Genomic DNA, 14,423 nt, shown 5'->3' with positions numbered 1-14,423 from the left:
AAGGCCAGGACCCAAGGAACTGACCTCCCAGTCCATTGTTCCCTCAGTGGTGCTGGTTTCAGTCATTATGCAAATGTACAGTTTATAAGATTGGGGAAACCTGCAGTCAGCTGAGACTGAAGAAGTCACTTGGATGAGTGATGAAACGCTTCGCCCACAAAACGCTACGTCCAGATGAACAGAATCAACTTTTGGGGATTTACTTACCTGGATGATTGAGCATGCATCAATATGATATCCAACTGCCTCTCTGAGACCAATTATAAGATATTCAAGGTTTTTGGGAGAAAAGCAGAAATGACCTCTCTTCCTGTCTTGCTCCTGTGACCACATTTTTAACATTTTAGTGGATCTGAATCTCCTCTTTCTGTCTCTGATTGATGGATACTTTTACAACTTGTCCTTCTCTCTTAGACTGACAGTTGAATATGATTATAGAGCCCTCCTTGAAATGAATCTACACACATTTTCACCCTCTTTAAACCAGTTCAACCATCTGCATGTCATTATCCTGAACTGTCTGAGATTTTGCATTTGAGGTTACAGTATGGGAACAAAAACATACTTTTAGGACAGTTATCCCAGGTCAGGTCATACTCCAGCTTAAACAAATCATCACAGCTTCAAGTATTTAAGCTGCTGTTCCCAGTTTTAAATTGTGTTAATCTGCCAATTTTTTAAACACACATACTGAAGGTCTGCTGTGTGTTGCTGGAGAAGTCCAGCAGTAGCAACAATTCCCCTACAGGTTCTCCAGAAAGTGCATAGTTTAGTTACTTTTACAAATATCTAATTATAAACCAAACCTCTAGATCCTTACAAAATGTGATTTAAAAACCACTTTTGACTGTCATATTACTTAGACATACTGTATTACAAAGTAACTGTGCTGCAAGAATAGTGTTCTACAGCTTTTACGTCAGCCCCATTTGTTTAAACTAAATCCATCAGTCTTCTGACTTGATAAATGTGCACAAGTATTGGTATCTGGTTCTTTTTGTCTTTGACTTTGATTTTTGACTTTGATTTTGATTTTATTGATTAGCATTCAAATTCAAATCTCAGTGAAAACAGTGAAAAAAAACAAAAACAGTGAAAACAGAACAAAAATCCACCATAAAGAAAGAAAGCATGAGACAAGGCTAATCAAAAGGTATTGGCTGAAGCATTTGCTTATTACGCCAACCCTTTTCACAAAATATCTTTTTGTATGCAGCTCCTGTACACAGGGCTTGAAGAAAATAATAAAACAAAGCAAAAAACAAACAAAAACAAACAAAAAACAAAAAACAAAGAAAAAAAAACAAAACAAGATCAGTCTTGGTTCTTTGCATGCTTGGAAAATCTCACAAAGTACCTGGAGCGGTCATGGACTTTCTCTCTTTTTCTTTCTTTTTGTCAAGCCTCCTCTGTATTAACAGGATGACCCTTCTCGACTACCCCATTCCAGATCTGGATGTTACCTTGCAAGAAGTGAGCCGTGTTCTGCAGCTTACTTTAGGACCCGATCTTTACCCAGAGTTCAAAAGTACGTTGCAACAACAAAGAGAGCTCCTTGAAGAAGCCCAGCAGAAATTAGCAACCAGTGCTGCAGGCCAAGAGAACTGGGTGACAAAGCAGTTCAAAAGAGGTCTGTTGTCTTGTGCTGACCCTCTCCCCATCTCCACAGCACTCCCTGTAGTTCTTCTTCCATCTAAAGCAAAGAAATGTAACCAGCTTAGTAGAGCAGCTGCTCTGCTCTGGGCAGCAGCAAAGCTTTACAGTGAGCCCGTCTTATTGGAAGGCAATATTCCAATGGAGCATACCCAGCAGGCTGAAGTATTCGCTGCCACCCGTATTCCTGGGAGGGTTCAAGATGAAATTAAGGTGAGATTAATAGCAGTACAACTATCTTGATGAATCCTAAAAGACTTTATTCTTTATCTATTGATGTACTAACCTACTGAATGTATATCAAATATTTTCTAATCTGTAGACTTTGTAATTGCAGATCTTCCCTGACAGCCTCCATGCTGTCATTACCTGTGTTGGCGGAGTGTTCCCTGTTGACATACTGTGGCGACCGAGCACTGGTGGGCCAGTTTCTGCACGGTCATTTATTGACATCTATAACCAGCTTGCTCAGGTGATGGATCAACCCAGGGCAGGGAAACAAAATGATCCTTCATCCATTTGCAACCTCACAGCTCTGGAGCGTAAGACCTGGGCTGCGAGAAGGGAAAAGATCCTTGAGGAAGGAGGAACAGCACTGACATCACTGAGGCTGATGGAGAGTGCTATACTTACGCTCTGTCTGGAAGACTATGATGCACCCTCTGAACTGGCTGATATCCTCAATGCAGTGAGGCTGGGAGGAGGAGGACACAATCCATCTCTGAGATACTATGACAAGGTAATGGAGGGAAACTAGAACAAGCTTAGTTCAGCTGTATTAGCTCTTTACTGCGAAACTTTATTATAGTTTTAACAACTGTTAAAAGATTTAAAGCCTCAGAGTAGTAATTAAGAGTTATAATTAAATAATTTGTTTATTGCTTGCTGATTTGTAGAGGACATCCATCCATCCATTTTATACTACTTATCCAATTCAGGGTCAAGGAGGGCAAAGAAACCCAAAATAATCCCTTTCTTTTCTGTGTTTTTTGACAGGTGTTGAACCTGGTTGTGTTCAAAAACTGCACAGCTGGAATGGTGTTTGAGCACAGTGCTGTGGATGGGATGGTGGCTGGGCTTGTGACTGAACATGTGTATGATCTGTCGGAGACTGTTGACTTAAACCCACTGCATACTGGCACTGAAAACATGACTGGATCTGTTGCAGTAAACAATATTAATTCTGTTTGTCCCCATCCTCTAACATTCCCTTTACAGGGTGTAAATACCCCCCAACAGAGCCTCGATTTAAAAACAAACCACCCAGTTCTCACCTTTGACATCTCCTCCTATCCTGATGTCTTCTCTACTCTCAGAGGGCACAGAGGTCTATATGATGCCTGGATCAACTTCTCTTTGCAGCTCTCCATGAGGCAGACCTTTGGAGAAGCTGCTTCAAATCACATACTTGTCACACCTTCCCATATGCGCCACTACAAACATGGTCGTTGTGACCCTACATACTCAATCACCACGCATTCTCGTCAGTTAGTAGGTGCCCTGGCATCCTGCATTGGTCCAGATAACGCCATCCAATACACTACTGACCTACTGCAGTTGTTCCATGTTGCATTTCTGGAGCATAAGAAGCTAATAAAAAACACCAAAAGTGGTCAAGGTGTTGGCCCCCACCTAGCTGCTCTGCGCCGAGCTTTGCCATCTGAAAATCCCTTGAAAAGGTTCCTGGACCCCTTTGGGTGTCCATCTGTGTATCTGACAGGTACAGATCTCATGGAAGGAGTAGAGTGCGGAGTAGGAAATGTCTATGCTCAAGATCAGTTAGCTGTAACCTACCTTGGGAAGAGGGACAAGGTTCGCATTGTGCTTAATGGGAAAGGTAGCTTTGCTCTTGCACTAGACAAGCTCCAACAAAACCTCAAGATGAACCTGAAGTTATTGATGCTTCTAGCTGTTAGATATGCCATTGCAAGTGAAATGGGAGCCCTTGAGTGTCTACTTCAGCAGGGTCAAAGAGAGAAACTTAATGGAGAGAAAATTCATTATCCAGAGAGCACAGACAAAAGCACTGCTGGTAGTACCCTTGGCATGAGTCCAGACTACACTCTAGTGATTCATGGGGGTGCTGGAGAAGAGATAATGCTGAACTCCCAAGTAATAGGGGTCATTGAGTTTGCTCTACAAACAGCCTTAACTCTCGGATCCCAAGTGCTTCAACAAGGTGGCAGTAGTCTGGATGCAGTTCAGAGGTCAGTGGAAGCTCTGGAAGACTGCTTTCTGTTCAATGCAGGTAAAGGTTCTGTATTTAACAAAAATGGAAAAAATGAAATGGAAGCAACCATTGTGGATGGCAGTACAAAGAAGTCAGGATCTGTTGCCTGTGTGCAAAGTCTAAAGAACCCAATAAAAGCAGCCAGGTGTGTAATGGATAAAAGCTCACATGCACTGATCGTGGGAGACGGAGTTGAAGAGTTTCTTGAAGAGCTTGAGGAAAAGCAGAAGCCCGTTGGCCCTGAGTATTTCTACACTGATGTACGTCACAGAGAGTTAACTGCAAAACTCAGTAGTGGAAAAAACTCCAAAAACAATCATCCACAGACAGTTGGTGCTGTGGCCTTGGATCGCTGGAATAGATTGGCTGCTGCAACCTCTACAGGCGGGTTGGTAGGAAAGCTGAAAGGGCGAGTTGGGGACACAGCAGTAGTAGGAGCAGGTATATATGCTGATGAAAAGTTAGCCATTACCTGCTCTGGAGATGGGGATGTTTTTTTGAGGAACACAGTTGCTCAGAAAATAGCAAGTCTATACCATCATAAAGGCCACAGCCTTAGGGAAGCGTGCAGAGAAGTGATAGCTGAAGATCTGAAGGAGATCTGTGCTGGAATCATTGCTCTGGACGCTAAAGGTGATGCTGTCATTGAGACAAATGCTGGTGTGATCTTTGTGGCCTCAATGATTTGTGGCATTTCACGAGTAGAGGTCCTCAGACCCCTGAGAGATCCCCCTAATGTTATCTGGGAAACAGATGAGCTTGTTGCTTATCTAAATCTCAAACCCTGGATCCCTGGAGCAACGATTCTGACTAGAAAAACTCTTAGTGGGGCAAGCAGCATCTTCCACTTAGCTACAGCTGATTTTGTTGCTATGCTACAAGGAGCAAGAGTTGTCTCAAACTTGTTATGTGAGCGACTGGGAGTGCAACGTTGTGCCTTGGTATTCAATCCAAGTCCTGGTGAGCCAGCACAAATCAGACTCCTCCCTCTTCATGGCTTAGAGCCAAAATGGCAGCCCCATCTTGCTAGTGAAGAAGAGTTCCACGCTTATAATCCTGGCTATTGCACCTCAAAAAGTGGTCCACGCTGGGATAATGAAACACTGGCTCGGGTTCAAGATAAGATTAGAAGTGCACTGCCAACACCAAATGCACCTTTTTGCTATGATTTTTTGGGGGACCTATCCAATGACAACCTGTTCAGTCGCATTGTTCGTGGGGAGCAGCAACAGTGGAGAGTGTGGGAAGACAGTGAGTTTGTTGCCTTTCTGACACCTTATCCAAACAGTCCTGGTCTAACTGTTGTGGTGCCACGCAAACCTCTGTCCAGTGACATCTTCAAACTGAAGGAACCTGACTACACAGCACTGATCTTGGCCACTTACAAAGTTGCTCGACTGCTGGAAGAGGGGATGAAAGCTCCAAGTGTTGCACTGATCTTTGAGGGATTTGAGATCGACTATGCTCATGCCAAGTTGATCCCTCTGTTACCTTCACCAGATGGCACTAAACCTGCTGAGCTGCAAACAGAATGCTTCCAAAGCTACCCTGGATATGTTTCATCACTGAATGGCCCACCCGCTGACTCTGAAACCCTCAAAACCATCTACTTGAAAATTACCCAGTGCAAGCCTGCTCGTTCCTGGACAGATCCTGAGTCTCACTCCATGGCAGCCATCAAGAGCCAGTGGTATCGAAACCTTTTCAAGATCCAAAACACTCTTTTCCACAGCACAGTGGAATACTTCAACAGTTCCTGCCAGTACGCATATGCTCTGACACCTCTCACCACTGACACCATCTCCTCACCAATGGGCTTGGGTTCTGACTCAGAGCCAGTTTCTGTCAATCTCCTGGGCCAGGGTGTGTACCTTGCTGACTCAATGCAATTTGTACTGGAATACTTCCTTCGCTTCCAGGAAAACCTGCCAGGGACCTACTACATATCTCCCAGCTTCAGAGGGGAAGATCCTGATGCCACACACTTAAACCAGTTCTATCATGTGGAGTGTGAACTGCAGGGTGACATGGACAATGCAATGTCCATAGCAGAGGGATACTTGGTTCATCTCACCAAGTCCATGTTGAAGAAACACTCAGATATAATCCTGAACACTGCTGGGACCCTTGCACATGTCACAGCTCTGCTCAGTAAGCTGGAGGGAAAATCCAGACTTTCAAGAGTCTCTCTAGACCAGTCCATCCCCATGATGCCCTCTGCTGACTGTTTAGAGTGGGTCCAAGATGGTCAGCCGAATTTTGGCAGAAAGTTAACACGTAAAGGAGAGCGGGTTTTAATTGAGAAATATGGTGGAGCTGTTTGGCTGACCGAGATGGACCATCTGGCAGTTCCATTCTACCAAGCATATGTGGAGGGCACTGGGCAACGCAAAGCCAAAGCTGCCGACCTTTTGCTGGGGCTGGGTGAGACTGTAGGTCTTGGTGAACGCCATTCAACTCCTGAGATCGTACAAGAGGCTCTGAGGCATCATGGAGTGTCAGAGAAATCTTATAAATGGTACATTAACATGCGCCAAGTGAAACCACTCCTCACCAGTGGATGGGGTATGGGGACCGAGCGCTACTTGTGTTGGTTGCTCCAGCATGATGATATCAGGGATATACATATCATCCCCAGGATGAAAGGGGTTAAGTACATGCCTTGATTATGAGTTTTCCACATTTTTCAAGCCATTGAAATTGACTTGAAAAATGGCTATAATGCATGTGGAATTGTACCATGAAAATGTTTCAGTAATCCCTAGATTACTAGAATTTTCCACATATGTCTTGGACAGAAGAAATCTCTTAGAGCTCCCTTAGTGCAACCTGGTCATTGACACTCTGCAAATTTTTACAACTCCAGCAGAAGCTGTAAAAGAAAAAATATGCATTTAAATGTAGAGTGGTAAGATCACAGCATTAATGTGTGTGGAAATGCATGAACCGTTAATGGATTTTGAATTATGTATACATGTTCTTGTAATGAGACTGATTTTCACTATTGACAAAATCATTATTTACTGGGTTTAAATTGTAGTAAGTAAATACATTTTAATTGAGTGATAATTTGATGACTTTACATAAACGTTGTATACTATTTTAAGTGTCACCTCTTTATATTTTTTCCATGATGTCGTGTTTTTTGTTGTTGTTTCTATCACATTACCTTTTTATGTAAATGTTTTTGCTGAGGTCAAATGGATCGTGACTCACTGATGTTTGCACTCAGTATTATCGATATTCAAAAGAACTATTGGATCCAAAATAAATATCAGTGACAGATTCGTATGGATTACTGATGTATCCAATTGACCCTTTTCATAGGAGATCTACATTCTTGAGACTAAGAGATATATGTTTTCATGCCATTGGAGTTTATCAGAAAAAAAATCAGAATACGTTAATAATCCTGTTTAAGATAGTTTAATGATATATATCAACTGTTTAAAATGATAACAGTGTCAGCTGCCTCAGTGTCATTTGGCAAAGTTGGTTGGATTCACTGATTCTCCAAATAGTCTCACATTGCTCAGAGCTATTTGGTTTATTGTTGATTTAATAAACATTTGTTGATGCAACTAAAAAGATCATGACTTTGATGTTCTTATAAAGTCTTACATACACATACATATTATATATATATATATATATATATATATATATATATATATATATATATATATATATATACACACACACACATATATATAAATACAGAGACAATATAAATAAAATATACGAAGGGGATAAATAGAATAAATAGGAATAAAAATAAAAATACAAGTGAATTGCACATTTCAAGTACTGAGTCTATTGCACCGTTGACTATTTACAAAAGTATTGCACAAAAGGTATTGCACAGTGAGGTGAAGAGGCACTACAGCTTAGTTGTTCCCCCCTCCTTTGTCCTCCTGTTTCCCCTCCCTCTCCCCTCCAGGGAGGAGTTAAACAGTCTGATGGCGTGTGGGACAAAGGAGTTTTTAAGTCTGTTAGTTCTTGTCTTTGGGAGAATGTGTATGTATGTATATATATATATATATATATATATATATATATATATATATATATATATATATATATATATATATATATATATATATATATATATACATACTGTTCTCCACAATAGAGAAAAATTACAGAAAGTTCTTTCTTGATTGCATTAAAATTGAGTGCATCAGTTTTCATCTTTTAATATTAATTAAATGTTTATTTGTTTGTCAATTTTAATCCATCCTTCCAATAAAATTTATTAGAAAAAAGTGACACTTGGACAAAAAATTATGCTACATGCATTCACAATTTTAACATGAAACAGCAACCAATCCTCCAGACAGAATTCCAGAATCAGCAGTTTAGTATGAAAGAAAGAAAAGTATGAAAGAAAAAGTATATCTTTGGCTTAGATTTTTTAAAAATAGCCACAGCTGATGCTTGTCCAGGGTCTCTCTGGAGGGTAATTCCAGAGTTTTAGTGCAATGATAGCAAATGCATGAGCTCCATTTGAAATAAGCTTTAAATGTGGGATGCATATCCACCACATTTGCAGGCGCGAGACCATTTAAGGCTTGAAACACAAATAGTGCCAATTTATACCTGATTCTGTAACGTACAAAAAGCCTTCCAACACCGGAGTGATGTGAGCTCTCTTTTTTTGTCCCAGTCAGTAATGTGGCTGCAGCATTTTGGATAAGAAATGACTGACTAGCTCCGGTGTACAGTGCATTACATTACCCGTGTTTAGATACAACAGACATATATATAAAACCCTTTTCCAAATCAAGTTTAAGAAAAAGTTCTTTGTCTGGAGATTGCTGTTACCACAGCAAAATAGTGAAAACACAAAATTGAAAAACATCACCTTTTTGAACTTTAAGACCTCAGTACTACACAGGTATCAGCTATAACCTTATTTCAATATAGATTCATAGTATTAAATTTATTATTATTATTATTAAATAAATAAATTAAAAATAAATAAATGTTGTGTCTTTGTGATTTTAATAAATTAAAACTGAATTGAAATTAAGGCACAATTTCTTAAAAATATAATTCGACGGACAATGTTATTAATTCAAAATAAAAGCGTAAAAAACACTAAAAACTGACCCGGATATACTGTATGAATAGCAGACTATTTGTTTCCGGTTTCCACTATCGAGTCTGACCCCCGGCTAGAGCAGAGGTCTGCTTCCCCCAGAAGACAAACTATCTTTGGTCCTTTTTTCCTGAGAAGTAGGTGGCTTTGATTTGTTTTGTTGTGTCTTTGTGTGGCTCGTTTATCCTCGCTCGCACAAACGTTTCAATGACCATATTTTGTCCATAAAGCTGGCTGAAAGTAAGGTCAGCGCTTGCTTCGGCAGCTAGTTAGCGTGTTGTGCTACAAAGAGATGTGACTTGATCCAGCCATTTTCTAAAGACTAGTGAGCCTCGGTATGTAACACGGCAACGCTTTCTTTTCGCTGATGAAACGATCCCATAACATGTGCCAGAAAACAGACTGCGAGCTTTAGTGTTTGCTTGGTTAGGTTTACACAGAGGCTAACGTGGCAGTCTGAGCTGACGCTGTGTTTTTACAGCGTGTGGCATGTTTGGTTTTCCACTTTAAAGATTGGATTTTTACACGGATGAAGCCATTTCTAACTATCACTTCAGTCCTCTAATCATCTACCCTGTGCTCACCCTTTGCACAGGAGCAAGGGTATCCCCCTCCTCTCCATGTGTGATCCCTGATGGGCAGCTGGTCTCGCAGTGCGGTGCTGGAGCTCTACAGGGCGCTGCTCCGGGCAGGCCGACACCTTCAGTACACAGACCGGAATTACTATCGCCGCGCCGTGGCTCGCGAGTTTCGCCGCTGCCAGGCACTGACGGTCCCAGAAGATAAGGAGGAGGCCCTGAAAAGGGGCCGGTTCTTTCTCAGCAGCCGACTGGGTGGGCTTATGTAGGAGGAAGGGGATCAGGGGCCATCAGGTGGTGGGTTAAAGGTTGTCCGAAGGTACATCTTCCAGGTGGGTTTACACGTAAAACGTCAGGAGTAAACAGACATTCTTTGTAATGGTTTAGTTTGTAGGAAGTGATGTAAACAAGATCACATGGTGATGAGCTATCCACTGATTTCTTGGCTCTTCCCACCCTAGGCATCCTGACTCCACTTCTTCTTCTTTCTTTTTTTTCCCAGTGCCAGGATGGCGGGGGTGAACGGAGACCGAAAAGGAAAGAAGGATGATAATGGGATTGGAACAGCTATTGACTTCATGCTTTCAAATGCCAAACTTGTGCTGGGGGTGGGAGGGGCAGCCATGCTTGGCATTGCAACACTAGCCGTCAAAAGAGTGAGTACTATCATGAAAAGTGTGTGTGTGTGTGGTGCGGGGGTGGACTAACTAATACCAATACAATGAATTTTATGTGCAGATGTATGATCGTGCCATAAGTGCTCCCACCAGCCCCACAAAGATGGAGCAGACAGGAAAGAGAAGCTGGGAGGAGCCTGCCTGGATGGGGTCGTCCCCGAGGGTTTTAAACCATGACATGAAGTCCACAGTTAGCAGGTCACTGCAGTCTCTGCCCACTTCTTCACATGCTTTTGAACCAGGTGAGGGGAAGCAAATTGTCCTTTAATTTATAACTTATATATGAGGTAGACTATCGGCCAGCTCTCATCTTTTTTTAAATGTTTTTGTTTAATCTGCTGACAGACAGTCTGTTTGGAGGATTCTTGCTCTTCCTTTACAGTGGGTGCTGGCTCGTTTAAGTTTAGATACCCAGCTGTTTTATACTAATCTTTAATTGTAATGTTATAGAAACTGTAGAAGCCCCTTCAGTTAGTCTTCGTAGATTTAGTTCTGTCATATTAGAATATTTAGGGAACATAACCGTGCCACTCCCATCCTATTACACTTTTACCCATCGCTTCCTCCTGAAAGCGCAGATGAGGAAATCTCACAAAATCCTGCTGCACTTATTAAAACAATGCATCTGTAACTTGTTTTCTTCCCAGACTGTCTGCGAAGGGCTGTGGGTCGAGCTGCTGTGGGAAGAAGTGATGCCACCCGGTCGGATATGATGCGGGCCCGGATGCGTCTGTCTTTGCAAGAACACCTGTGGGAATTCTACCAAAATAATGTCAACATCCCTGCTGAGGAGCAGGCCATGGCCAGGAGGGCGGCGCTGGACATCTGCGCTGAGCTCAGAGTGTTTCTTCATGCCAAACTGCCTGACATGCCGCTCAGAGAGATGTACCTCAGTGGCAGTCTGTACGATGACCTTCAGGTAAGAGCGCTTATTTTTGGGATTGTTTTTTTCATAATGACACATTCATTTAATTGGAAACCATTCTCCCCTGTTCTGCCTCCAAGGTTGTAACAGCCGACCACGCCCAGCTCATGGTGCCTCTTGTCTTGGAGAAGAATCTGTGGTCGTCCATCCCCGGAGAGGACACGATCATGAATGTCCCAGGTTTCTGGCTTGTCCGTAGGGAGAATTTGGAATATTTCCCTCGGAGCAGCAGCTATTGGGACCGATGCATGGTCGGAGGTTATCTCTCCCCGAAATCAGTGCTTGAAGTCTTTGAGAAGCTTGTTGCAGGTTCTATTAACTGGCCAGCTATAGGGAGTGTCCTTGACTATATCATCCGTCCTGTGGTTCCCGCCGAAACGCTGACTCTGGAGGTACAGTACGAGACGGACAGGAAGCTGTATGTGGACTTCTTGCCTTTGCTCGTGATGGAGGATGGAACCTCACTGATTGCCAAACCGCACCGGTTTGCTGCAGAGCGCCACGAAAACCTGTGGCGGCAGAGCTTCCGCGTGGCCGAGACCGCGCGGCTCAGGGCACTAGATCAGGAGGATGGCGGCTGCCGCTGCACCTGCCTCAAAGTGGCGAAGGCTGTGTGCAAGCTCAACCCTGCCCTTCACAAGCTCAACTCCAGCCAGCTCACTAATACCATCCTGTTGCTCAGTGAAAAAGAAGGTGACTGGACTCAGGAAGCGCTGGCCGACCGCTTCCTTCAGCTGCTACGAGCGCTAGTGGGGCACTTGGAGGCTGGGAAGCTGCCGTGTGCCCTTAGCCCTAAAGTGAACTTGTTTTGTGAGCTGACTGATCAAGAAGTGGACGAGCTAGGGTATACCCTCTACTGTGCGCTGTCTGATCCCGGGGGACTGCTGAGAACTGCAGCACAGCCACCACACCTCTGAATGGTAACGCTGAGCTGTGACGAGGTTGAGGGAATAAAAACATGTGCATGGAATAATCCTCTCTTGTGCAACACATGCTCTCTTGATTAGTCATGGCCTCCTCTACATGCAGAGGCCCGTACACACAGTAGCAGTTACTCAAATGTTGGGGATATGTTAACATTAAAGACGTATCGTTGTGATCCAAATATTATTTTGATCTCAGAGAACAGAGGTGGTTTTTTGGTGCTGATGGCTCTCACTAAGGCCATTGTGTTAATGAAGTTAAGAATGGATGCACCATTATGGTCGAGTGTTGAGTTCCTGCAGAAGACTTGAAATGTGTTACACTTGAAGTCCAGTGTTTTAGGAATACAGACGTGTCCGATGCAGGTCAGGGTTACATGAACCGATTGCTAACTCAGTTTTTGGGATTTGATTCAAAGAACAGAGTGTAATGCTGCGTGTGTGTATGCCAACTCAAAAGTTAATAAATCGTTAATCATCCTGAATGACATCTGCGAGGAATCTTCATTAATACAGTGGCTGCTTTTTATTGTATGCTTTACGTTACCTCGGGTATGTGAAAACAGTCATTAAGTGTGTGTTTGGAACGTCTGCTGTTTGCATGTGTTAATATGGAACAGGTTTAAATACAGAGTTGTATGTCCATGTCTTGCTCCACACCGTTCAACCAAGGTAACTGATTTAAAGTTTACTATAAATAGAAAGAGGACATTTCTGGGTAGTCGCTGGTTGATGAAATTCCCCAAAAGGAGAAGTAAAAAAGAGGATTCATGTGATGATTGAATACAAAGTTGCTCTTTGTTTGCTTTTGCTCATCTCCAGACTCATGTTTGCTGCTTTAATCCACAGGTCTGATATGCTTTAATCCTAATTTTGTTCATTTTCTCTCATTACTAGTGTCCTGCTGTAAATTTGGAACAACGTTAGGCATTCAGGAGGACTGAAAGCGCTGTATCTCTTGGCCTTTGCTTTAATTTCCTGCTATTGCTCTAAACTATATCCAGTATGTGTTGCATTCACTTGCTCCATCTGGGCCTCCGTGTCTTTAGTAGCAGGATGGTTCTTTTGTGTTGGCAGTTTTTCCGCCGTTGTCCTCGTGCAATTTGAGAGTTAAAGAACAACAAACATGGTTTTAACCCGCAGGGGGTTTTGTTTGTCCTTTTGGTGTATTAGTCTCAGTATTAACTGAAGCCTCAGATCACAGTCAGAGTAGAGCCTGTTGTCTTTGTGTGCTTGCATATAAACCCTGATTAACTTGTCGGTGCCAGTCTGTTGTGTAAGTTGCCAGACACAGATTAGAGCAGCGCAAGTCCACATCAAGCAGGTCAAGAGGACGACTACTGTTTATCAGTACTGCCGCTGTGACACATAACAGATCTGTGTGCCTGTCAGATCGTCCTATATTTGACTAGATTACAGGTGCTAATGTTTTGGCTCATGATCTGATGCACAGGGATCTACCCATAGATCTTCAGTTATGTAACAGCAGCTGTAATAGCCAGGGTTTCTAAAGTGAAATTATTCTATCAGTTCATGGTCAGGTGACCGGTAGAGTAACTATTATAGCTGCCTCACTGACAAGTAGTCTCAAAAACAGTATTCAAAATATGTCATCCAAATAATCACATGACCGCTGTCTGCTGTCACTTTTAGCCTTAGAGTGAAGAAAATGCAGTGATATGGAGTAAGTGTCCCCTCAGTCCCCATCCCACTATTTGTATTGTGTACATAATGGAGGGGTCGTTTATAGTTCCGTTATGCGTCGAGTTAATAACCACTTACATGGTGATGATGATGATAACAGTAACGGGGGGGGGGGAAATAAATATTTTTGTATTTATTGTACATTTGTAACCAAAAAGAGCTTCATATTTATTTGCACTGATGCAGGTTCAACATGTAATGTACTCCTTGTTGTGCTTCATTAAGTGCTTTGATCTGGATGTGTGGACAAAAAAATGACTACAGTAGATCTTCTTTCTCTGCAAATTAAGTGTCTTCCTTTGCTGACCTAGTTTATGCTATAAACAACTAGGGGAGTCACTGTGCCACATTTGTAATGTTGTAAACAAAACCCAAAGTAGATCACTACCTCTACCTTGTGGAGTGCATATTAGCCATAAACCATGTTGCATGCTATGTACTTTTCCCAGCTGTTTTTTTTTGTTTTGTTTTGTTTTTTTCCCCCCCAAGCTGAACATTGAACAGTGCAGCTCTTTGTATACTACATTAAAAATGAAAATGACATTCTGCACCCTGTTGTTTTTGACTTAAAGCATATTGTGGTTCCACACTGATGGGTTACAACTAATAAACATGTCTCCCAAAAAAAGTGA

At 42.4% G+C, this 14,423-nt stretch overlaps 3 protein-coding genes across 3 annotated transcripts; all 3 read left to right on the top strand.

Annotated features, from left to right (window-relative positions):
• The first annotated feature begins 1,422 nt into the window (after positions 1-1,422).
• LOC146633388 (uncharacterized) lies at positions 1,423-6,549 on the top strand. The gene is made up of 3 exons (XM_085352206.1): positions 1,423-1,866; positions 1,991-2,392; positions 2,650-6,549. The coding sequence occupies exons 1-3, from the start codon at positions 1,423-1,425 to the stop codon at positions 6,547-6,549; spliced, it is 4,746 nt and encodes a 1,581-aa protein (XP_085208332.1).
• A 2,505-nt stretch (positions 6,550-9,054) lies between these two features.
• LOC146633387 (mitochondrial ribosome and complex I assembly factor AltMIEF1-like) lies at positions 9,055-9,888 on the top strand. The gene is made up of 2 exons (XM_085351461.1): positions 9,055-9,121; positions 9,580-9,888. Exon 2 carries the CDS (start codon positions 9,619-9,621, stop codon positions 9,829-9,831), a length of 213 nt encoding a protein of 70 aa, XP_085207587.1. The 5' UTR covers positions 9,055-9,121; positions 9,580-9,618; the 3' UTR covers positions 9,832-9,888.
• On the top strand, positions 9,841-14,404 carry mief1 (mitochondrial elongation factor 1). The gene is made up of 5 exons (XM_085351459.1): positions 9,841-9,894; positions 10,065-10,218; positions 10,301-10,481; positions 10,887-11,158; positions 11,245-14,404. The coding sequence occupies exons 2-5, from the start codon at positions 10,072-10,074 to the stop codon at positions 12,079-12,081; spliced, it is 1,437 nt and encodes a 478-aa protein (XP_085207585.1). The 5' UTR covers positions 9,841-9,894; positions 10,065-10,071; the 3' UTR covers positions 12,082-14,404.
• Positions 14,405-14,423: the final 19 nt, after the last annotated feature.

Source organism: Diplotaxodon limnothrissa, linkage group LG4 (assembly GCF_057381915.1).
Source record: "Diplotaxodon limnothrissa isolate DT_005_m linkage group LG4, D_limnothrissa_male_GT1.1, whole genome shotgun sequence".
NCBI classification, from domain to species: Eukaryota; Metazoa; Chordata; class Actinopteri; order Cichliformes; family Cichlidae; genus Diplotaxodon; species Diplotaxodon limnothrissa.
Note: the sequence above shows the minus strand (reverse complement) of the source record. Positions and strands in the feature narration are given on the sequence as shown.

Coding starts and splice junctions, on each gene's coding strand:
- LOC146633388 (XM_085352206.1), top strand. CDS start 1,423: ATGACCCTTCTCGACTACCCCATTCCAGATCTGGATGTTACCTTGCAA. Junction 1,867..1,990: donor GGGTTCAAGATGAAATTAAG/GTGAGATTAATA, acceptor TTGTAATTGCAG/ATCTTCCCTGACAGCCTCCA. Junction 2,393..2,649: donor CTCTGAGATACTATGACAAG/GTAATGGAGGGA, acceptor GTTTTTTGACAG/GTGTTGAACCTGGTTGTGTT.
- LOC146633387 (XM_085351461.1), top strand. CDS start 9,619: ATGGGCAGCTGGTCTCGCAGTGCGGTGCTGGAGCTCTACAGGGCGCTG.
- mief1 (XM_085351459.1), top strand. CDS start 10,072: ATGGCGGGGGTGAACGGAGACCGAAAAGGAAAGAAGGATGATAATGGG. Junction 10,219..10,300: donor CAACACTAGCCGTCAAAAGA/GTGAGTACTATC, acceptor TTTTATGTGCAG/ATGTATGATCGTGCCATAAG. Junction 11,159..11,244: donor GTCTGTACGATGACCTTCAG/GTAAGAGCGCTT, acceptor TCTGCCTCCAAG/GTTGTAACAGCCGACCACGC.